The sequence below is a fragment of the Anolis sagrei genome, chromosome 3 (assembly GCF_037176765.1).
Source record: "Anolis sagrei isolate rAnoSag1 chromosome 3, rAnoSag1.mat, whole genome shotgun sequence".
Classification (NCBI taxonomy): Eukaryota; Metazoa; Chordata; class Lepidosauria; order Squamata; family Dactyloidae; genus Anolis; species Anolis sagrei.
This window is the reverse complement of record NC_090023.1, coordinates 83,939,906-83,964,724: the sequence shown is the minus strand read 5'-3', so window position 1 is coordinate 83,964,724 and position 24,819 is coordinate 83,939,906. Positions and strand designations below refer to the sequence as shown.

The 24,819-nt window shown below is 41.7% G+C and overlaps 1 protein-coding gene across 4 annotated transcripts in view; it reads left to right on the top strand.

Moving 5' to 3' along the window:
* Positions 1–24,819, top strand: part of IL1RAPL1 (interleukin 1 receptor accessory protein like 1) — a 989,733-nt gene that overhangs the window by 536,408 nt on the left and 428,506 nt on the right. For all 4 annotated transcript variants that reach the window (XM_067466766.1, XM_067466768.1, XM_060770127.2 and 1 more), the window contains one exon: positions 21,018–21,204. In XM_067466766.1, the coding sequence (XP_067322867.1) occupies positions 21,018–21,204 (187 nt within the window). The remainder of the gene's footprint in view (positions 1–21,017; positions 21,205–24,819) is intronic.

Below are 24,819 nucleotides of genomic sequence, written 5' to 3'. Positions count from 1 at the left end.
CTATAAACAGGAGACCCACCTCTGCATTGCTTCCAAATTGATTTAGGTTTTAACTATAATATGCAGAAAGCTAGGGGTGTCAAACTCATTTTCACTGAGGGTCATGTCAGTCTTATGGTTGCCTATAATGACCAATAGCTGGATTGTAACCTGCTTTTTTTAAAAGCAAGATCCTAACAGGTTCTTGTGGCAGTAAGTATTCCCCGCCTCCCCCCCCCAGGTATATGCAATCCTTTACTCCTTTTGGGGATTTTTTTCTGCCCCCCCCCCCCAATTATTTCAGGAGCTTAACAGATGAATAGGCAATCAGCTTAAAACTACAAAAATGAACCAATACGTGGGCATAGTCTGACTAACAAAATATAGTGCAATGGAAAATATTTATGTGTGACATCTTCTTCAGGAGAGCCTCTCTAATTGCAATTTGTAAAGTATGCTCATTTACTACAATGGAATATAATTTAAAAATTGGTGCTTCTGAGAAATGAAACATGTTTTAAACCAGATCATTGCTTTCTTGTGTGATTAATTTGACTGAACTAATCAAAGGAAATACCTTTGGTATTTTATATGCTATTGTACATTCTCTTTGATTGCAATGGGAAGTAATGGTTTTTAAGTTGATTAACTTTAAAAGGAAAAAATGCCAAATAATTTCCTTGTACGTATAATAACTGTAAGCCAAACAGTTTATTTAAATGGTATTTAGCCTGATTTAACACTTTCTTTACTTACATTTCAATGTATTTACATATTCAAAGAGATGAAATTCATGTGAGGTGGAGAGACCTGAAACCCAAGAAACACGGTTTAGGCTCTGAGGGTGGGTAGGACCAGTCTTTTATCAGGCATGAAATGAGTAATCACATTATGATAGCAAAGTAAAATGCAGTATAGAGAAGCCTTATAACCAGACAGTTAGTGGTTTTATATGGATAAATTATCTTCCAGAATCACAAGTGCTGAATTAATTCCATAGCCAATTTTCCAAGTAATGTCCTGTTTTTTTATTTTACTTTTCAGAGAAGCAAAACTACTATCAATATTCTGTGACTGCTGAAGTACTTAAAATGGATAAAATGCTATGTGTCTAAGAATTGGATGTAGACCTGTATTGTAAACATACCAAATATTGACCACAATAATGAAGAATTTTTTTTTGCAATATACTGTTTTTCCAGTCCCCCAGTTTGTTGTTGTTAATTTATTCAGTCATTTCTGACTCTTCGTGACCTCATTGACCAGCCCACGCCAGAGCTCCCTGTCGGCTGTCACCACCCCCAGCTCCTTCAAGGTCAATCCAGTCACTTCAAGGATGCCATCCATCCATCTTGCCCTTTGTCGGCCCTTCCTTTTTCCTTCCATTTTCCCCAGCATAACTATCTTCTCTAAGCTTTCCTTTCTTCTCATGATGCGGCCAAAGTACTTCAGCTTTGCCTTCTCTCCATTGAGCAGTCGGGCTTTATTTCCTGAAGTTTGAACTGGTTGGATCTTCTGGTGGTCCAAGGCACTCTCAGAACTTTCCTCCAACACCACAGTTCAAAAGCACCGATCTTCCTTCGCTCAATCTTCCCTATGGTCCAGCTCTCACATCTGTAGGTGACTATGGGGAATACCATTGCTTTAACTATGCGGATCTTCATTGCCAGTGTGATGTCTCTACTTTTCACTATTTTATCGAGATTGGACATTGCTCTCCTCCCAATAAGTAAGCGTCTCCTGATTTCCTGGCTGCAGTCTGCATCTGCAGTAATCTTTGCACCTAGAAATACAAAGCCTGGCACTGCCTCCATGTTTTCTCCCTCTATTTCCCAGTTGTTAATCATTCTTGTTGCCATAATCTTTGGTTATTTTGATGTTTAACTGCAATCCAGCTTTTGCGCTTTCTTCTGTCACCTTGATTAGAAGGCTCCTCAACTCTTCCTTGCTTTCGGCCATCAAAGTGGTGTCATCTGCATATCTAAGGCTGTTAATGTTTCTTCCATCAATTTTTACCCCAGCCTTGCATTTGTCAAGCCCCGCACATTGCATGGTGTGTTCTGCATACAAGTTGAATAGGTTGGGTGAGGGTATACAACCCTGCTGCACATCTTTCCCAATCTTGATTCAGTCTGTTGTTCCATGGTCAGTTCTTGCTGCTTGGTCTTTATACAGATTCCTCAGGGGGGAAACAAGGTGATTTGGTATCCCCATACCACCAAGAACTTGCCACAATTTATTATGATCCACACAGTCAAAGGCTTTAGAATAGTCAATGAAACAGAAATAGATGTTTTTTCTGAAACTCCCTGCCTTTCTCCATTATCCAGCAGATATTGGCAATTTGGTCTCCCCCAGTTTGTACAAACTTCTAATAGTGTTGTAAGTCTTTTCCATACTGAATGTTATTTCCTCATAGGTGTACATCACTCCCAAATGGTTACATTATACATCAGTGGTTCTCAACCTGGGGTCCCCAGATGTTTTTGGCCTACAACTCCCAGAAATCCTAGCCAGCTTACCAGCTATTAGGATTTCTGGAAGTTGGACACCAAAAACATCTGGGGACCCAAGGTTGAGAACCACTGTTATACATGTTCCCACACTACTTTAATTTGTGTTTTCTTCTTGTAGATCCTCACATTTTTCCTCTTTGCATTTTTAAAATGTGTGGTTTTAACATCCCACCTTTTGTTGGTATTGCATATCAGATTACAAGCCTAAGGATAAACATATTGAAATCTTCAAAAGTTTGGGTTTTAGTTGATTTTCAGAGGTTATAAATTAGGTGTTCCAAACTAAAATATCGTAATCAAATATGAACACAACCAATTGCTCATCTGCAATGGGAGAAATGACAGAAGCTAAAAAGAGGCACATTAGTCTCTATGCACTTTGTGCTCTTACTGTGGAAGTAGTTCAAAGGGAGATGCAAACTAATCAGCAAGATAAGGCAAAGTAGAAAAGAGAGGGGATGCACTTAGAGTGGCTCCCCCTTTCCCCCCTACAGAATTGAATCAACATTCCTAACAATAAAGAAGAAAACAGTAGACTATAATAGAGTACTGCAATAATACTACAGATATACGAGGGACTGCAACTGGCAGCATTTGAAAAAACTGAAAAGCTTTTCACCTGGTTCTTAAATCTGGCATCAGATGAAGCAACTCTGGCAAAACAATTTCACAATAGTGTGCCAGCCATTGGCAGAGGCAGCAAAAGTACAAGCTGTGGTTGTGGTTTCAGTATATTGTCATCATATTGCTATAACCATCATAATTTATACTCATTTAGCCATTAAAATAGTGGATATGGCTACTCATGAATTATCTTCAGTATTGAGGTACATTCACGCATTGTATTAGCTTTATCTACCTAGAGGTGGAGGTCCTAAAGACAATAATACTTAGGGTGAACTAGTTCAAAATATAAAGTCACGTATTTTCCATGCACATTGACTGTTTCAGTATATAAACAATGTCACAAATTATATTAAATCTAATCTAGCTAATAATTTAAAAATTACTAGCACTACTGAATTTAGGTTTTAATCTGTAATCTTCTCTTGTAAGTCCGCATCCCATGATCAGCTCATTTAACAGTAGATATTAGAATGTAACCTAGCATTAAAATTGAGTCACTTGTCTTCATGATCTATCCATATTGTTAATGAACTAAAGTTTGTCTAAATTAATTGACTCTCTCTTCCGTTTATAAACATGAGAAGCAAATAACTTGGTTGAACCTCTGCTGTAATGGCAAAATATTGAAATGGGCACTGACTGTGAGGTTATGCTGTGGTTCACAATGAAAGTCCCACAGGGAAATTCCATTTGGATTGGAACCCACTTGAATCAGAGGCTCCAATTAGCAGGAGACAAACTGCTTATAATTCTTACTTGGTAAGCACGATGTGTTATAGTCACATAATAGTAACACAAAAAAAAGCAAAATACAAAAACAAATATTATGTACATGTATCTTTTACTCTTCATTCCAGAAATCTTTTGTTATGTGATGTGAATATTACCAACTATGATGGGCAGAGCCTGATGCCAAATTTATATGTTTCAATCAAAGGATCCTGATACATAGATAGAATTCAATTCCACTTATTTCAGAATATCAGGCATCAGTAATCTATCTCTCTCTTTCTACAATTGGCAGCATCACCTTCCACTCTGAGAACTTTGGAGTCTCTTCAGACCCATTCTGTTATTGCTCTTGGGGCAGGATTTGCAAGTGCAAAAAATCTAAATAAATAATCCCTAGTACAATTATTGAACAGTTTGGGGTGTTTTTTTTAAAAAAAAATAGCTGAGTTTTAATTAAGTTGCTATTAAAATGTCTAATGTGTAGGACTAACTTTGGATTTACCACATTGAAATATTGGAGTGTATAAAGCAAAATTCAAGGTACTCCATGAAAATGTTTCACAGTTTCACTTTGTGCTTCCTAATAGAGATGTACATAAAAGCCTTGAGAAAGAGGTTAGGAAAATGGTCTATGGCATTTTGTAGTTGCCGAAGTTGCAGATTGTCCCAATTTATTTTTCTATAATACGTTGTTGTTGGTATTTTGCCAAAATTGGTCAAAGCTGTGAATGCACCCCACATAGCCATTCCCACAACTTAAAAATGTTTGCTGATAATCACCCAAAACAAAACCGGAAGTATTGTAATACCACTTCACTGGCATTGGACACACTCATGTGGTTTGCAGGGAGGGAGTGTCCTCTTAGATCTGCAGTCTACATATTTTGCCACAAAAAAAATTAGCTCAAAAGAACACTTTGGGGGGAAAGCAATAAATGATTTGAAATGCATTGAACTCTGCACACCACATTGGTAATTAAGTGCAATGACAGTTATATTGTCATACTACTCCTTTAACTGTCTTGGATAAATCCTAAGGAATCTTGGGATTTGTGCATTGGTGGGATGCTTAGAATTCACTTAGAACTTTACCAAACGAATTCACTATTACACAACAGTCACATCCTCAATATAACATCTTTCTTAAATTGTGCTAAAGAAGAAATGACAGATTTTGAGGGTGCTCAACACAGTATTTATTAATTATCAAAGTTAGTGATTACAATGGAATAATAGGTTTGTCTGGTTTTTAGCAGCAAGCAGGAGAATCACAGAGGATTTGAGGTGGGAGACAGATCGCAATAATGGGATGCTCATGGCATGATGTGAGAACTAAAGGGCTTGTTTGCCTGCCTCGTGTGATAAAGTCCTTTGAGTACTAGTACTAGTCAATTGTTGTTGTTCATTCATTCAGTCATTTCCGACTCTTCATGACCTCATGGACCAGCCCACGCCAGAGCTCCCTGTCGGCCATCACCTCCCCCAGCTCCAGGCCCGTAGCCAGGATTTTGATTCGGGGGGGGGGGAGGTGGGTGAGTTTGATTCAGGGGGGCTGAGTCTGAGTGAAGAGGGTCTACCCTAGCAAACCTTTAGTATTGTTACCCCAATACCCCCATGCATATGCGATATATTGAGTATGGTGATCAGATCATGATATGAATAAACATAACAGTTTAAATAATGCACCTGTAAGGCCTTCTCATGGACCACCATGAGAATTTAGGGGGGGGGGGTGAAGCCCCTCAAGCCCCCCCCCCCCCCGGCTGCATGCCTGCCCAGCTCCTTCAGAGTCAAGCCAGTCACTTCAAGGATGCCATCCATCCATCTTGCCCTTGGTTGGCCCCTTTTCCTTTTTCCTTCCATTTTCCCCAGCATAATTGTCTTCTCTAAGCTTTCCTGTCTCCTCATGATGCGACCAAAGTACTTCAGCTTTGCCTCTACTATCCTTCTCTTCAATGAGCAGTCTGGCTTTATTTCTTGAAGTTTGGACTGGTTGGATCTTCTGGTGGTCCAAGGCACTCTCAGAACTTTCCTCCAACACCACAGTTCAAACGCATCGATCTTCCTTTGCTCAATCTTCCCTATGGTCCAGCTCTCACATCCGTAGGTGACTATGGGGAATATCATTGCTTTAACTATGTGGATCTTCATTGTCAGTGTGATGTCTCTACTCTTCACTATTTTATCGAGATTGGACATTGTTCTCTTCCCAAGAAGTAAGCATCTCCTGATTTCCTGGCTGCAGTCTGCATCTGCAGTAATCTTTTCACCTAGAAATACAAAGTCTGGCACTCCCTCCATGTTTTTTCCCTCTATTTCCCAGTTGTCAATCATTCTTGTTGCCATAATCTTTGTTTTTTTTTAATGTTTAACTGCAATCCAGCTTTTGCGCTTTCTTCTTTCATCTTGATTAGAAGGCTACTCAGATCCTCCTTGCTTTCAGCTATCAAAGTGGTGTCATCTGCATATCTAAGGTTGTTAATGTTTCTTCCTGCTAGTCAATAGAATATCCTAAATACTTTCCTATACTACAGATCCCAGGATTGCATAGGATTGATTCAAGTAATGTCAAGTAGGTCCAACTTCATATCCTTACATGACCCATTCTGGAGTCACTGAGGTCTTGTCTACGTTTGTGAAGAGATTCATCATGTTATACTTTCTCTGATACCATGGTAGTGTAAAACCACATATTACATGTTGCTGACAAATCAGAGGAATAAAGAGACCAGACAATAGAAGTCGAATAAACTAAGGGCAACTTCATTAATTGCTCCCAATTTAAATTTTTCTTGGTGGCGGCGGTTAATCAAATTTGGGGGACCAAATTTGATACGGGAGCAGATGAGACAGTTGATCACCCCTTACTTGAGCCCCCAGCCTCCCCTTGCGCCTCAGAGTAATTCCTCATCAACATGGCTGCTCAAAGCTCAGATACTAGAAGGCTAGTATAGAGAAGAGGGAACTTATTCTGGGAAATATTTATTTGAGAATAAAAATCCCAAAAATCAAAAAGCTGATATGATATACAGAAAGCTGGCAATTCCCTACCTAGCCGAATACAAAACCCTTTTGAAAGTATACCGGCACACACTCTTAACTGTGCTGTTAAGCCTTTGGTTTGAATGAAGTAAAAGAGTGTGATTGTGTCTGCCCTAAGGCTTATGTTACTGAGGTTCCCTTTTAAAAGCTGTTTCTTTTTTTTAAATATAGATTTTTATTATGTTTCAGATTTCAACTAACATTTAAAGTGGGGGAACAAATAAGAGGTAGAGTAGGGTGGTACATTGAAAGAGTGAGAACAATTTTCAAGAAAAAGGTTTTGAAAATGGAAAGAGATATTGGAGAAAAAACCAGTCTCTGAGGAAGTGGTATAAGTATCCTACACTAAGGAGGGAATTTAAGGGGAGAAAAAAAGGGGGGTGATGACTTCCTTTCTATTCGATAGTGGTTGTATAAACAATGAAATTGTTGAAATACATTGAAATGATCCATGTCGTACTTAACTAAACATCCCTGTGTCTTCAAGTCTTCTGCAGGTCATAATGTTCTCATAAAATTATATCAAAATTTAGGTCCTTCAGATATATTTTTCCCAACTCCCAGTTTGTATGTTTTTTGGGGATTCCTTTATTAGGAGTGATCCAGTAGGTGAGTTGGTCCATGTTCATTATCTCTATAACTTTCATTAACCAATCTTCTTTTTTTGGAATTTCTTTCTGTCTCCAAATTTTAGCAAAGACAATTCTTGCAGCTATAACTAAGTAGTTATCCTTATCCTTACCTTTGTTTCTTCAAAGGTATGCTGCCACCATTAGTTTCTTCAACCCTGCTTAAAGTTACTTTTGAAATCTTCAAGCATAGAGGCACACTTGAGTCAGGTTGTGATGAACAATAATAAACAAAGTTTATTATTTAGAACAGGAACAATTGCAGTTAATATCTTGGCTGTTTCAGAAAGATGTGTCTTAAAAGAGTGATGGTTACACGAATCTATCTTTGTTACATAAAAGAATCTTCTCTCCCTCCAAACAAAACAAGAAACCTAACAGGACAGTGTCTCTGCCAGAGATTCTCCAGTAGCCCAGATAGAGCTAGCCTGATACTATCCTGCTACTAACTCGCTAATCTCCTATTAGTTGCAAGTGTGCTTCAGCTACCTTACTAGCAAACTTCTGGCCAGACTTAGGCCTTTACTTCTAACCCTAACACCACTCCATGCGTGGAGATGGTGGAGCAGTTTGCCTCTTCCCAGGGGGCGGACCCAGGCTCTCAGCACTGGCCCGCCCCCTTCTTCATTCTGAAGCTGAGCGTCGACAAGGGAGGACATGTCGAGATCTGTCTCTGGGCCCTTGGGGGTGGCATCGGCCTTGCCCACTCCCCTCCTTGGCCCTGAAACACAATCTTTTCCCAGGCGACTCCCCTGGGCAGTGGGCTAGTGGGGCTCTCCCCCTTACCTTCCTCCCTCGTCCGCTTCGGCCCCTCGTCTGCTTCGGCCCCAACTTGGATCGCTGTGGAGGGTGTCGGAGCCACCTTCCGGGCCCTGTCCTGCTCCTCGCAGCTAACGCCACAGTGACCTGGAGGGTGGTGGGGCTTGCATTGAGGCCTGCCACCTCTACACGCCATGGCCTCAGTTTGCCGCTCCCAAGCTGGTGCGCGTCTTTGAAGCGCACATGCAGTGACTGCAGCCCGGCTCATGGTCTGTAGCCGGGCAGGCCCGGCTGGCTCGCTGTGGCACTTCAAAGGCGGCAACGGTCTTTTTTTGGCGCTCCTATGTGCGTGTCGCTCTTATTCGTGAACCGGTGCATTGCAGGACGTACACAAGGTGCACGGCGTGCTTGCTGCGTTGAAGCTTGGGATGTTCTCTTGGTGCCATTGTTTGGCCACTCCCCTGCCCTTTCTCTTTTTGCCACCTGGTGGATTGGCCATGATGGCCTTTTGCCCAAATTGGCGCGTGGTGGGCTACATACAATTCCCCCCCCCTCGCCTCTTGGGATGTCCCCGGTTGGGACTGGCCTCTGTGAAGGGCCTCTGGAGACCCATCCTGTCACCGACTATTCTGGAATGGATGGAGTATAAGCCTTTCAGATGAAGCAGTGATGCCCACCCCTTGGCAGCCTTCTTTGCTACCCCCCCCCCGTGGCCTCTTTATGCCCACTGCCTCTGAGGGTGTGCCTGTTCCATGTGGCTGTCGGCCATTTCAGCTGTTGGGCCCAGGCGGCCATCTTGGGCCCAACAGACGTTTTCCTATACAAAAGCTATGGGTGCTAGCATGTCTAGCAGCCTGTTATCAGTTTAATGCATATCCACTACATAAAAAGATCCTTTAGTTTACCGCTAGACATAACGGTTAGATATGCCCTGAACCTGACTATTCAATAGCCACAAATTGAAATCCATGCTGAATCACACTAATTACCCACCATGTTTCATTTTAAGTTGTTAATAAACCAACCACAACATGTCATTATCAGTCTTACCAACTGCATTTTCTGTTCATTACAAACACATTTATAAGGTTTTGGGTATATTGCCTACTTATGTCTCTTCGATTAACAACAATAATTTATTAATTACACACAAAGACACAGTCAGTCAACGTGACTAGTCAAGTTTTACTATTTCAGCCACTCCTACAATACCTGCTTAAAGGAGGGAGTTGTTACAATTAACTACACGAATTACAATGCCAACATTAAGGTTATATAAATATACACATGATGTTTCCCAGCCAACTAATATGAATTTCTAGACAATGGTTATTAAGGTCTTTCTTTATGGGTTTATGATACAACTTAAGACATACTGAGATCCATCGGGGTCCCCTTAAAAGTTATTTGATCAGCTGAATATGTTTCAACCCCGAGAAAAGCTTAAGTAAAACCCATTCATGGGTCGATATTCATGTCATTTTCTTCTAATGCCTAAGTCGTTTCACAAACAAGTTGTACTGGTCATATATGAAAGTCCCCAGGAGGCCCATTTTGGGCCTCTTTCATTGTCTCAATTGAATAAGGAGATTCAAGAGGCTGATGTTGGGATGGTTTTGTTTTTCTTACCATGATGTTTGCCAGCCAACAAATATTAATTTCTAGACAATGGTTATTAAGGCTTTTCTTTATGGGCTTGTGATACACAACTTAAGATATATTTATATCCATCGGGGCCTGCCTTAAAAGCTGTTTGATCGGTGGTGAATATGATTCAACCCTGAGAAAGGCACAAGTAAACCCATTCATGGGTCGATATTCATGTCATTTTCTCCTAACGACTAATTCATTTCAAAACAGTTACGCTGGTCATGTATGCAAGTCCCCTCAGTTTTTGTATAATACCACTGCTATGCCCACAGGAAAGAGCATCAAGCTCACTAGAGTCCCCATTATGACCATTTTGGGCCATACATGTAGTTCCCCTCCCCGTTTTTGGTATAGTGCTAAAGCTATGCCCACAGGGTGGAGCGGCAAGTAAAAAAGAATCCCTATGACCACCATTTTCGGGCTTGGTTTCCTTGCCAAGCTGAATGATGACATGCACAAGGCATGTGAGTAGGGTGTAATCCCTTGTTATTCAGTCTAGGGGTTAATCCCCCTCAGATGTCCCGGTCATCACTGATTCCATGTCGTGGGTGGCATGATTGATGGTGATGTCTGGAAGCTGGCTAAAATCAAAAAGAGAGCCAGGGATAGGGCACTGACCCAAAGAGGCATGCTACTAGGGTGCAATCCCTTGTTATTCAGTCTAGGGGTGAATCCCCCTCAGATGTCATGGTCATCACTGATTCCATGTCATGGGTGGCATGATTGATGGTGATGTCTGGAAGCTGGCTAAAATCAAAAAGGGAGCCAGGGATGTGGCGCTGACCCAAAGAGACATGTCAGTAGGGTGTAATCCCTTGTTATTCGGTCTAGGGGTGAATCCCCCTCAGATGTCCTGGTCATCACTGATTCCATGTTGTGGGTGGCATAATTGACGGTAATGTTCGGAAGCTGGCTAAAATAAAAAAAAGAGAGCCAGAGACATGGCGCTGACCCAAGATAAAGGGGCTCGCTGGCTATATATTGTTGTGACTTGTTCCAAGATCCAATTTTTGGGGACAGATGGTATACATATCTCTGAGTGGACCAACACATGTGGTGATTATGGGATGGTTTTTAGAGCCCGGGTGAGGACTTGGTGGGGGATGGGGGCAAAATAGATATCTGCCCCCAATCTGTGGCGATAAATAATTCAGAAAAGCTAATAATTTGGTGTACGCCCAAGACACACCCTTCAGGGGTGAAGGCAATTAACTAAAACACTCACCTAAGGTTCAATTTGATGAGGTTAAGGGAATTATAATGGCCTAAAATAGAGAGACTATGGTCTCGAATACTCTGAGAGGGACTTATCCGACACATTTCCTTCAGAGGTTACATCGATTGGGTGTCCAGGGGACCCGGGTGTTTCACCCTAACTAGCCCAGAGGTCGGCCGGACAGAGATGCTACCTCGGCATTGCCACCAAGTTAAAGATCCATAAAATTGAGATCCAGTCAAAGTTAAACAGGTAACAATTAATAAAAGTTGCCCATATTTCAAATCCAAATATTGTTGTGTGGTCTCATTATTTCGGGGGTTAGTAGGCAAACACCCTTTCTCTGCAAACCCCAAACTCTGGCCTTGAATCCATATATACTCAGTCACATTATATACATAAAATGTGTTTGGGCTGACAGTTTATGGTAGATCCTCATTTTTAAGAACTCTGTGGAAGATAGGTATAGCAGGTTCCTATTCAGAATGATTGCATCAATTGAATTTGGTCAGGGTAAATGTTGAAGAATTTTATTCATCTTGGTATTCTTGATAAGAAATTGCTAACTGGGGTTGAAAGACTTGAAATGTGGAAAAATGTATATGGGACAAAGTGAATTGGTAAATTCATCTGTTTGTGCACAAAATTCAAGTGCATTATCCTTTCCCCATATATACTACTTCAGTTGTTAAAAAAAGTATTTTCTTCAAATTTTGGCTTGCTGAAATGGAATTGCCTCATGGGCCTCTGTCATTGCTTTATAGTGTGACTTCAGCAATGATTTCCATTTAATAAGATTTTTTATTGTTTATAAAAAGCTAGACTTCCACAAAATTGTTTCCCAAAAAAACTAAAGTGTATCACTCAACAATTGTCTATAGGACTATAAACCAGCCTAAATCTGCTTGGGGAGAGAGGACAGGTAAAAAATAAAGTTTTATTATTATATAATAATAATTCACAGAAGTACTGACATGACACTTTTGACATTATAGTATACGAAACATGTGCGATAGCATTTTAAGCCATTTGCTTGCACAGTTTGTCTCTTTGGCAACATTCATTAATGGACATTCATTTACAAATCTTAAAAATGCAAGGGAAATTTGCAGTCAAAGCAAAATGATGTCATCTCATTTATATGACAAGTGAATGTAAGTCCAGTTCTGTTAAGTATTTGTCATGGGATTTGTGTTTTTTGAAAGATTATTTCTGTGAGAAAAAAAAGCAGAATGCCAAGTTTAAAAAACATTCTTATGCATTTGTTCATTTTCATACAACACTTGAAAGTTTGAAAGAGAAGAATCATAACTCCAAAGGATCCACTTGAATGAGAATCAGTTTTGGAATTTGATTTTTTTTAATGTTGTGCTTATAATTGTTTCTTTTTTATTAAGCAAAGATTTATAAAGTTGGGACTTCCTTTTCTTACTTTACTTGGTTACTTTACTTAACATACATCCCGCGTAAAGCCCCATCCCGCAGTCAACAAATTTTGAATGTGTCCACCTGAGGGTGGGTGACCAGGACAGAATAGGGATTCTGCTAGTGTACCGTCCACCTCGCTGCACTACAGTCTCCCTACCTGAGCTAGCGGGGATGGTCTCGAGCCTGGCATTGGAGTCTCAACGGCTCCTTGTGCTGGGAGACTTCAATGTCCATGCCGAGGCGGCCCTCACAGGAGTGGCTCAGGACTTCATGTCTGCCATGGCAACCATGGGGCTGTCCCAAGTATCTGGCCCCACCCACTGTGCTGGACAAACATTGGACTTGGTTTTCTGCCAGGGATGGGAGCAAGGTGGCGGTGTTGAGGAGTTAACCATCTCTCCGTTGCCATGGACCGACCACTTCCTGGTCAGATTTAGGCTCACTGCACCCCCTAACCTCTGCAGACGTGGAGGACCCATTAAGTTGGTCCACCCCAGGAGGCTTATGGATCTGGATGGATTCCTGGTGGCTCTTGGGGAGTTTCCCGCCACCTCGGTAGGTGATCCTGTTGATGCCCTGGTCGCTCTCTGGAATGGGGAGATGACCAGGGCAATTGACACGATCGCTCCGGAACGTCCCCTCTCAAGTAGCCGAGCTAAACCAGCTCCTTGGTTCACTGAGGAGCTGGCAGCGATGAAGCGAAGGAAGAGGGAACTAGAGAGTGTGTGGCGTTTGGATCCGAGCAGCCAAATCGAACACGGTTTGTGTCCTTTTTAAGGGCATATGCTGTGACAATAAAAGCCTCAAAGAAAACCTTCTTTGCAGCCACTATTGCGTCTGCAAAGAACCGTCCGACTGAGCTGTTCCGGATTGTCAGAGGCCTTTTAAATCCTGCCACTCTAGGTGGGAACCCTGACAATTCGGCCTCTCGCTGTGAAGCTTTTGCTCAGTTCTTTGCAGACAAAGTCGCTTTGATCCGTTCTGGTCTGGACACCATATTAAGTGAAGTCTCTGAGGATGTAACACGAGCACCTGCTTGTCCTATTTTGATGGATTCATTTCAATTGGTGAAGCCCAAGGATGTGGACAAGATACTTGGAGGAATGAGGCCTACCACGTCCATCCTAGACCCCTGCCCATCCTGGCTTCTAAAGGAGGCCAGAGGGGGATTGGCTGAGTGGGTTGAGATGGTGGTTAACGCCTCCCTTCGGGAAGGCAAGATTCCAGCGAGCTTAAAACAAGCTATAATAAAAACGCTGTTGAAAAAACCATCACTGGACCCCACTAAATTTGACAACTTCCGACCAGTTTCCAATCTCCCCTTTTTGGGCAAAGTCCTGGAACGCGTGGTGGCCTCACAACTCCAGGTATTCTTGGGAGACACAGATTATCTGGATTCGGCACAGTCTGGTTTCAGAACGGGACATGGAACTGAGACAGTCTTGGTCACCTTAGTGGATGATCTGCGCCGGGAGCTCGACAGGGGGAGTGTGTCCCTGTTGGTGCTGCTGGACCTCTCAGCGGCCTCCGATACCGTCGACCACAGTATCCTTCTGGGGCGCCTTGCAGGCATGGGTCTCGGGGGCACTGTTTTACGGTGGCTCCGGTCATTCCTGGAGGGCCGTTCCCAGAAGGTGTTATTGGGAGACACCTGTTCAACTCCACAACCTTTGTCTTGTGGGGTTCCACAGGGCTCAATACTGTCCCCCATGCTGTTTAATATCTACATGAAGCCGCTGGGAGAGATCATCCGGAGTTTCGGGGTATGGTGTCATCTGTACGCAGATGATGTCCAAGTCTGTCACTCCTTTCCACCTGCTACTAAGGAGGCTGTCAAGGTCCTGAACTGGTGCCTGGCCGCTGTAACAGTCTGGATGAGAGCGAACAAATTGAAATTGAATCCAGACAAGACAGAGGTACTCCTGGTCAGTCACAAGGCCTGTGCTGGATGAGGTCGCACTCCCCTTGAAGGTGCAGGTTCGCAGCTTGGGTGTGATCCTGGACTCATCGCTGAGCCTGGAGCCCCGGGTCTCGGCGGTGACCAGGGGAGCATTTGCACAGCTTGGGCTCGTGCGCCAGCTGTGCCCGTACCTCGGGAAGTCTGACTTGGCCACGGTAGTCCACACTCTGGTTACATCCCGTTTAGACTACTGTAATGCTCTCTACGTGGGGTTGCCCTTGAAGATGGCCCCGAAGCTTCAATTGGTCCAACGTGCAGCAGCCATGTTACTAAAGGAGCGGGATGCAGGGAGCATACAACGCCCTTGTTGTACCCGCTCCACTGGTTGGCGATTTGCTACCGGGCTCAATTCAAGGTGCTGGCGTTGGCCTATAAAGCCCTAAACGGTTCCGGCCCAAGATACCTATCTGACTGCATCTTGACCTACGAGCCCACCAGGACTTTGAGATTGTCCGGGGAGGCCCTGCTCTCGATCCCGCCTGCCTCACAGGCACGCCTGGTGGGGATGAGAGACAGGGCCTTCTCGGTGGTGGCTCCTCGGCTGTGGAACACCCTTCCCGTGCACATCAGACTGGCTCCTTCCCTGATGATATTCCGCAGGAAATTAAAGACTTGGCTGTTCAAGAAGGCGTTCGAACAAGAAGTGCAATAATTGGTAATGATGACAGGAATGGAACAATGGAAAATGATACTGGATTGTGGTTTAAACGATGAGACGACGTAGAATGGCTTTTGTGTTATTGATATTGTTGATGTTTTTGATGATGATGTTTTTGGTTATTGCTAGATTGATATTTTAGATTGTGTCTTGAATTTTGAACCTTGTTTTTTCTATGTTGTACACCGCTGTGAGTCGCCCCTGGCTGAGAACAGCGGTATATAAGCAAAGTAAATAAATAAATAAATACATGCACACTATCAGTATTTATTTATTTACTTACTTTGCTTATATACTGCTGTTCTCAGCCCGGGGGCGACTCACAGCGGTGTACAACATAGAAAAAACAAGGTTCAAAGTAAATAAATAAATACATGCACACTATCAGACTCCAGCAAAGAATCACCGCCTTGTTGTGGCGCTGGAGCTTGAGCACCTCAATGATGTCATGAGCGAAACCGTGAAGGGCCACCCAAGACGGGATGGTCGTGGCAGAGAGGTCAGACCAAGTGTGATCCCTGGGGAAGGCAAACCACCCCAGTATCCTTGCCAAGAAAACTAAATGGACCAGTACAACCAGAGATATGTCGGTATGCCATTGGAAGATGGGACTCCCAGGTTGGAAGATGGCCAAAATGCTACTGGGGAGGAGCAGAGGATAAGTTCAACTAGCCCCAGATGTGATGACACAGCTAGCTCAAAGTTGAAAAGAAGGCTAGCGGCCGACGGTACTGGAGGTGAACGACGAATCCGATGCTCTAAAGATCAACACACCATAGGAACCTGGAGTGTAAGATCTATGAGCCAGGGCAAATTGGATGTTGTTATTGGTGAGATGTCAAGACTAAAGATAGACATTCTGGGGGTCAGCGAACTGAAATGGACTGGAATGGGCCACTTCACATCAGATGACCACCAGATCTACTACTGCGGACAAGAGGAACATAGAAGAAATAGAGTAGCCTTCATAATTAATAAGAAATTCGCTAAAGCAGTGCTTGGATACAACCCAAAAAATGACAGAATGATCTCAATTCGAGTGCAAGGAAAGCCTTTCAACACCACAGTGATCCAAATATACGCCCCAACCACAGCTGCTGAAGAAGCAGAAGTAGATCAGTTCTATGAGGATCTGCAGGACCTACTGGATGATACATCAAAAGAAACAAAGATGGCAGGGACCTAACAGAAGCTGAAGAGATCAAGAGAAGGTGGCGAGACTATACAGAAGATCTGTATAGGAAGGATAATAATATCGAGGATAGCTTTGACGGTGTGGTGAATGAATTAGAACCAGATATCCTGAGGAGTGAAGTTGAATGGGCCTTGAGAAGCATTGCTAACAACAAGGCAGCAGGAGACGACGGTATCCCAGCTGAACTGTTTAAAATATTAAAAGACATTATTTTCATTACAGGAGACTGGAATCACAGGCAAGCATGGTCTGGGAGAACAAAATGAAGCGAGACGCAGGCTGATAGAATTTTGCCAGGAAAACTCGCTGTGTATAACAAACACTCTCTTTCCAACAACCTAAAAGATGGCTTTATACATGGACCTCACCAGATGGTCAACACCGAAATCAGATTGACTACATCCTTTGCAGCCAAAGGTGGCGGACATCCATCCAGTCGGTGAAAACAAGACCTGGGGCTGACCGTAGCTCAGATCACGAACTTCTTATTTCTCAATTTACAATAAAACTAAAGAGATCAGGGAAAATACACAGACCAGTTAGATATGATCTCACTAACATTCCTAGCGAATATACAGTGGAAGTGAAGAATAGATTTTATGGACTAGATTTAGTAAACAGAGTCCCAGAAGAACTATGGACAGAAGTCCGAGACATTGTTCAGGAGGCGGCAACAAAGTACGTCACAAAGAAAAAGAAAACCAAGGAGGCAAAATGGTTGTCTGCTGAGACACTGGAAGTAGCCCAAGAAAGGAGGAAAGCAAAAGGAATCAGGGATAAGGAGAGATATGCCCAGTTAAATGCGCAATTCCAGAGGTTAGCCAGAAGAGATAAGGAACTATTTTTAAATAAGCAATGCATGGAAGTGGAAGAAGACAACAGAATAGGAAGGACAAGAGACCTCTTCCAGAAAATTAGAAGCATTGGAGGTAAATTTCAGGCAAAAATTGGTATGATAAGAAACAAAGATGTCAGGGACCTAACAGAAGCTGAAGAGATCAAGAGAAGGTGGCGAGACTATACAGAAGATATGTATAGGAAGGATAATAATATCGAGGATAGCTTTGACGGTGTGGTGAATGAATTAGAACCAGATATCCTGAGGAGTGAGGTTGAATGGGCCTTGAGAAGCATTGCTAACAACAAGGCAGCAGGAGACGACGGTATCCCAGCTGAACTGTTTAAAATCTTAAAAGATGATGCTGTCAAGGTGATGCATGCCATATGCCAGCAAATATGGAAAACACAAGAATGGCCATCAGACTGGAAAAAATCAACTTATATCCCCATACCGAAAAAGGGAAATGCGAAAGACTGCTCAAACTTCCGTACAGTGGCCCTTATTTCTCATGCCAGTAAGGTAATGCTCAAGATCCTGCAAGGAAGACTCCAGCAATACATAGAGCGAGAGTTGCCAGATGTTCAAGCTGGGTTTAGAAAAGGCAGAGGAACCAGAGACCAGATTGCCAATATCCGCTGGATAATGGAGAAAGGCAGGGAGTTTCAGAAAAACATCTATTTCTGCTTCATTGACTACTCTAAAGCCTTTGACTGTGTGGATCATAATAAATTGTGGCAAGTTCTTGGTGGGATGGGCATACCAAGCCACCTTGTCTCTCTCCTGAGGAATCTGTACATGGACCAAGTAGCAACAGTAAGAACTGACCACGGAACAACAGACTGGTTCAAGATTGGGAAAGGCGTACGGCAAGACTGCATACTCTCACCCAACCTTTTTAATGTGTATGCAGAACACATCATGCGAGGATGTGCGGGGCTTGATGAATGCAAAGCTGGGGTGAAAATTGCTGGAAGAAACATTAACAACCTCAGATATGCAGATGACACCACTCTGATGGCCGAAAGCGAGGAGGAGCTGAGGAACCTTCTAATCAAGGTGAAAGAAGAAAGCGCAAAAGCTGGGTTGCAGCTAAACATCAAAAGAACCAAGATTATGGCAACAAGAATGATTGACAACTGGGAAATAGAGGGAGAAAATGTGGAGGCCGTGACAGACTTTGTATTTCTAGGTGCAAAGATTACTGCAGATGCAGACTGTAGCCAGGAAATCAGAAGACGCTTACTTCTTTGGAGGAGAGCAATGTCCAGTCTCGATAAAATAGTAAAGAGTAGAGACATCAGACTGGCAACAAAGATCCGCCTAGTCAAAGCCATGGTATTCCCTGTAGTAACCTATGGATGTGAGAGCTGGACCTTAGGGAAGGCTGAGCGAAGGAAGATAGATGCTTTTGAGCTGTGGTGTTGGAGAAAAGTTCTGAGAGTGCCTTGGACTGCGAGAAGATCCAACCAGTCCATCCTCCAGGAAATAAAGCCCGGCTGCTCATTGGAGGGAAGGATACTAGAGAGAAAGTTGAAGTACTTTGGCCACATCATGAGGAGACAGGAAAGCCTAGAGAAGACAATTATGCTGGGGAAAAGTGGAAGGCAAAAGGAAGAGGGGCCGACCAAGGGCAAGATGGATGGATGGCATCCTTGAAGTGACTGGACTGACCTTGAAGGAGCTGGGGGTGGTGACGGCCGACAGGGAGCTCTGGCGTGGGCTGGTCCATGAGGTCACGAAGAGTCGGAGACGACTGAACGAATGAATAACAACAACACTATCAGAAAGATAGTACTCATAGGTTGCTTTTACACAGTCATTTAAACTGCATCAGGATGTGGATTAAGGAGACTCGGTTCCCTGTGGAGTGCCTATGCAGGCACCCCGGGAACCAATTCCAAGATGGTAATGTGATCATACAGATATGTGATTGTGGATCAATCCAATCAAATGATTTTTTCCCCTACCACATATGGCAAGATATGTTGATCAACCTGACTGATGGGAATCAACAGTGGAATGAAGCAGAACAAGAAGATGAAAGCAAAGGTTCCCATGGGAATGCTGTTTTTTTTGTTTGGGTTTTTTTGTTTTTTTGTTTTTTGCCTTCTGGCCAAGCTGTGTATCCAGTTTCTTACTCCAACTGCTTCAGCATATACCATATCCCCGCAATCACTCCACATGTTGCTTTCAGTTTCCTGCTCTCAATTTTTTTATACACTGAAAAACTAGGTTTTGGGTTCGGGTTAGTGGATTTCATGACATGATTTAGAATTTCCAGTGAGTTTTTTTTTAAAATATACTATTTCCAACTGTATGTGTGTTGTTTTGCATCTCCTTAATTTTTTATTTCAGATTAAGTGTTGCTTATTTAAGAAGATGAAATTTAGCAAATTCCTCTTTCTATTTACCATTTAAATAACAAACAGTACAAAGGTAACACATTACACTGTGTAATATGATTTTGTCCTTGGGTTATAAATGTCATTTCCTCATTGATTCTATCATTAAAACATGGAAAACGGAAAAAGCTTTGTTTTTGCAGCACATCCTGCAGCACATTTTGCTATAGTTTTTCAATGAATATCTGATAGAGTCTCAACCAATTCAAGATAGTTTGTGGCAGTCACAAAAATGAAGTTTCTTACTTTCAAGTAAGAACCACACAATTAAACAGGAAATAACACTTTGAAATCAGGAACAGAATTTTTTCACATTTTGTAACATAGTGTTATCTATCTGAACATGTCAGGGCCATTTCCCTATACAAAGCAGACATAAATCACAACTGCCTGTGGTTTTCGAGAGGACAAGAATAAAAATAAAGCTTTACGTGTATTCACTTCTCTCAAATGGGAGGTCAAAAGACATTTGCAGAACAGTAGGGGAATGAATCTTCTTCTGTAACAGAGTACTTCTAGAAGCTGATCAACCTTAACATGCTGTTAGACCACCCACACAGAAAGCCAAAATGGAAATAAAAATGTTCTAGCATGTATTTTTTAACTTTAAGAATCGAGTATATGGAACAGAAGAAAGCAAGTACACTTTCCCAGCTTGTCACTGTATTACTGTGAATACCTTGAAACAGAATCTCAGGACAAGTGTGTTGTGTATGACAAAAAGCTGAAGAATATCTAAATTCTGAATTATTTTATGTTGTTCCTTTTTTATTTTTGGCATTTTAAGCTGCAGTCTTGCATACTTGGGACAAGGTTCAACTGAATTCAATAGAACATTCTTCAAAATCAATATGCATAGGATCCTATTTTGTTTGTGGTGAGAGGATGTGTCTAATGGAAGTACAAGTTTGTATTCAAAATATGAAAAGCTCAAGACTGGTTTGAACCATGTTTTCTTGCAGGCTATATTTTTAGAAATGAGGCGGCTTGGTTAGGACTCCAGTACATGATATAATGCTTTAGTTCTGAAGTTGGAATGCTTTGCTCTAAACTGATTTGTTCAACCAAAAAGCTGCTGTAAAAGTGCTTGTCAGCAGGATACTTATAGCTTTTGCTGTTTCTTGCATGTAGCTTTTCAATATTGACAAAATCCTTTTAGGAATTTGTTCTCCCACCCAAAGTACAGAAATAAAAGAATTTAATGAAATGAAATATTACTAGCTTATAATGAGAAGGAATAAAAACAATTTTTACTGCCAAGTACACAAGTAAAGTAAGTAAAGAAGATTCTACAGAAAATTCCCAAAAGCAATTATAACCAGTATATGGGGGTATTTAAAAGTGAATACAACATTGTTTATTTGTTTTTCCTTTGTATTACAGAAACTCTACTTACTGTATGAAAGTATCCATTTCGCTGACAGTGGGGGAAAATGACACCGGCCTCTGCTACAATTCAAAAATGAAATATTTTGAAAGAGCTGAACTTAGCAAAAGCAAGGAAATCTCATGCCCTGACATACAGGATTTTTTAATACCATATAGAGAGCCTGAAATTCTGTGGTATAAGGTAAGAAATACGAAAAGCCCGGGTTGCTTCTAACAAAATGTTATATATTATGTTCTGCTGCTTTTTCAGCAATCTGGATTTTTCACCTGAATGCTATATACAGCTTGGTGAGATTTAGGGAACACTAATAAGGAAAAGGCTAAATGAAATAGAAAGAGAAAGATCAGATGATACTTGCTGGGGAAATGTTGTAGCACACCAGAATCTTTGGGCCCTTCCACACAGCCAGCTAGCCAAAAATATCAAAGCAGATAATCCACAATATTTTATTTGAACAGGATTATCTGAGCCCACACTGCAATGTAACCCAGTTCAAAGCAGTTAATGTGGGATTTTATACTTTTGGCCCCTTCCACACAGCTGAATAAAATCCCACATTTTCTGCTTTGAACTGAATATATGGCAGTGTGGACTCAGATAACCCAGTTCAAAGAATATTGTGGGATTTTCTGTCTTGATAAACTGGGTTTTATGTCTGTGTGGAAGGGCCTTTTGTTAAGGCAGTAATTGAAAATAATGTTCTCTCCACCTTACATACTTGTAGCCTAATACTACCAGCTGCTTGGCTAATAAGGTAAAGGTAAGGGTTTCCCTGACAGTAAGTCTAGTCATGTCTGACTCTGGCAGAGGTGTTTCTAAGCTGAAGAGCTGGCATTGTTTGTAGACACCTCTAAGGTCTCATGGCCAGCATGGCTGCATGGAACGCCGTTACCTTCCTGCAGGAGCGGTACCTATTGATCTGCTCACATTTACATGTTTTTAAACTGCTAGGTTGGCAGAAGCTAGACCTAACAGTGGGAGCTCACCCTGCTTCCCGGATTTGAACCACCAACCTTTCGGTCAGCAAGTTCAGCTGCTCAGTGGTTTAACCCACTGTGCCACCAGGGGGCCCAGTAGGTTAAACCACTTGGTTTATATTTTGCTGAAATATAACCTGAAGCTAAAGCTGCACATTCACAGTGATCATGTACATTGATAATAGTAGCGCCCTCTTCAGGTATTATTCAACACGTATTGTCATTTTATTAGCACTTCTCCATATTAACTGTCCTTATTTTGAGAACAATTGTGTATGGACACAGATTCAACAAAAGTAGCTTCATCTGGACTGATTTAAGTATGAGTTTCTCACTGTTCACACACATGCACCCTACAGCCCTTTTATTTGGGCTCAGATTAATTCCAGTTCAAAATGACCTTCATGTCATGACTTTGTTCCCCTTGAAACAGGAAAATGGCGTATTGGTTGATTTAAAAGCTTATTGTTGAATACCGATTTTCTGCTGCATGCTTTGCACAGGACATTTTGGTGTACTCCCCTGATCTTAAACTAAATGATGTAGGAGACAGATGCTATTTTTTCCTGTATGTCAAGGACCAGCACCAAATTTGTGCCCATTGGCAAAGGTGTGTTTGTTTTCTCTAAAACTCTGCAGTGACTGGTACCTGACAAACAATTTAAGGAGTATTGTTATATACCATGATAAACCCTGAAGGTAAAATGCCTTCCTTCTTGTGAAGGACATGGGAGAAGAACAATTTCCTACTTGGATGACCCAAAAGATGACCAGGGGCATCTTTCACACAGCCCTATATCCCAGAATATCAAGGCAGAAAATCCCACAATATCTGCTTTGAACTGGGTTATCTGAGTTCACATTCAGATAATGTGGGGTTTTCTGCCTTGATATTCTGGGATATAGGGCTGTGTGGAAGGGCCCCAAGGTGGGTGGCTGGTAGAAGTGGGATGGAGTTGTGATTTATAATCCCTGATGTTCCATCCTCCCACTCACCAGTCCATTTCCAGGAAGCTTGAACATGTTGGCTGTCTCTTCAAGCCCTGAAACCTAAAGGGAAAAAAACAAAAAAAATGCTCCTAAAGGTTGTTCCCTTGCCTTTCCCAGAACCGCATGATCCATGGGGAAACCCAGGGACTTTCCATACAGCCATATAATCCAGATAACCTGGTTATCTGAGTCCACACTGCCATATAGCCCAGTTCAAAGCAGAAAATGTGGGATTTTATTCAGCTGTGTGGAAGGAGTCCCAGAGAACTCTCACAAAATGATGGCATGGGGCTCACCAATAATTGATCAAGATTTTAGCTTACCACAAGAAACTGCCACAGAAAGGATCAAACTTCTGCTTAGTTTATTTCTGCCATAAGGTCATGTAATATGGTCTTCAATCCGTGCTGCCAATTCTATTATTATTACTTACATGCCCCAGTGAGTGACAAAAGAGGAAACAAATTTGGAATGATAGCAGTCATTTTGGATTTTTCCTGAAAAGAGTACAGGTCTTAGGCATCATTTCCATATGAGTAGCTGTCAAATGCAGTCCTGTTAGCATTACATGATTCTGAAACTCTGTTTGAGGATGGCAGCCTAATATGGATTATCCCGATATAACAGAGCAGTGGTACTCATGATTTGGAGGGTTGGTTTTGAAAAAAAAATATTTTAGAAGGATATTGTAGGACAAGAGAGCCTGCTTAAATTGTAAGGGAGCAAAAGGCTCTTAATTTGCCTTTTGGTTTTATAAGTCTACAGAGATGTGATTATGCCACCCCCTGCTTATGTCCTACTATTTGCAGTTCTAATCTTGTATTATAAAGCTAAGCTTGGGCAAGAGGAAATGCCAAGCAAAATAAAGAAACTGTTCAGTAATATTCCAGAAAAGAGAGTTTGTCCTCTAAACAAATGAATTGCCTGCAGTGTGCTGGTTTTAAAGATTACAGTGTTTGAAGCCTCCTGCAGCACTGAAAAATAAATGCATTCAAATTCATGCAACTAGTTCATTTTATATTTTAGTTGGGAAACACTAAAAGCAGAACAAGACTAAAATAAAATTTAAATTGTAATAGTTGTTAAAACTCTATATAAGCTTGCATAATTAATTTTTTTAATTAGTAGAATTTTTGTAATGTTCATATTTGGGTTCCAAACAAATGCTGACTTAACATGAGCCTAAATATGTATTTAATAGCATTACATCTGTGATACCTTTCATGATGTAATTGAAATATTTCATTTGTGAATTGAATAAGATGATCTGGGGAGGAAATTTCAGTCCTTTCTCAACATTATTTATTTAGCTTCCCTACTTTTCTTTCCTGATCAATTATGTTGCCACTTTGGAGATGTGGTGGTGCAATGGGTTAAACCCTTGTGCCGGCTGAACTTCCACTTTCTCCTCATGTGGACCTTAAGCTTTAACAGCAGGCATGGTTCAATGAAATTCATCCAAACCTTCAAATCTTTACCAGCTGGATTTCTGCCTGCTATGCAGCTTTCTTTCTTTCTTTCTTTCTTTCTTTCTTTCTTTCTTTCTTTTTCTTTCGTTCTTTCTTTCTTTTTGCAATGAAAAAAGGTGAGGGGGACAGGCTTAACTGCTGATTATTGAACCGTTAAACAGGATATTTCCTCCATTTTAATGTAAAAGTCTTAATTGAGATCCTAATTTCTCCAGTTTTAAAGAGAAATGATATCAATGAATGTTATCCAAATTATTGCCATGGTGATAAATTTTGAACATTTTTCTGTGTCACACACACATGGACAAGCATTAATATTATGATGGTTCAGCATGTTTTTGAAATCAAAAAGTCCAATA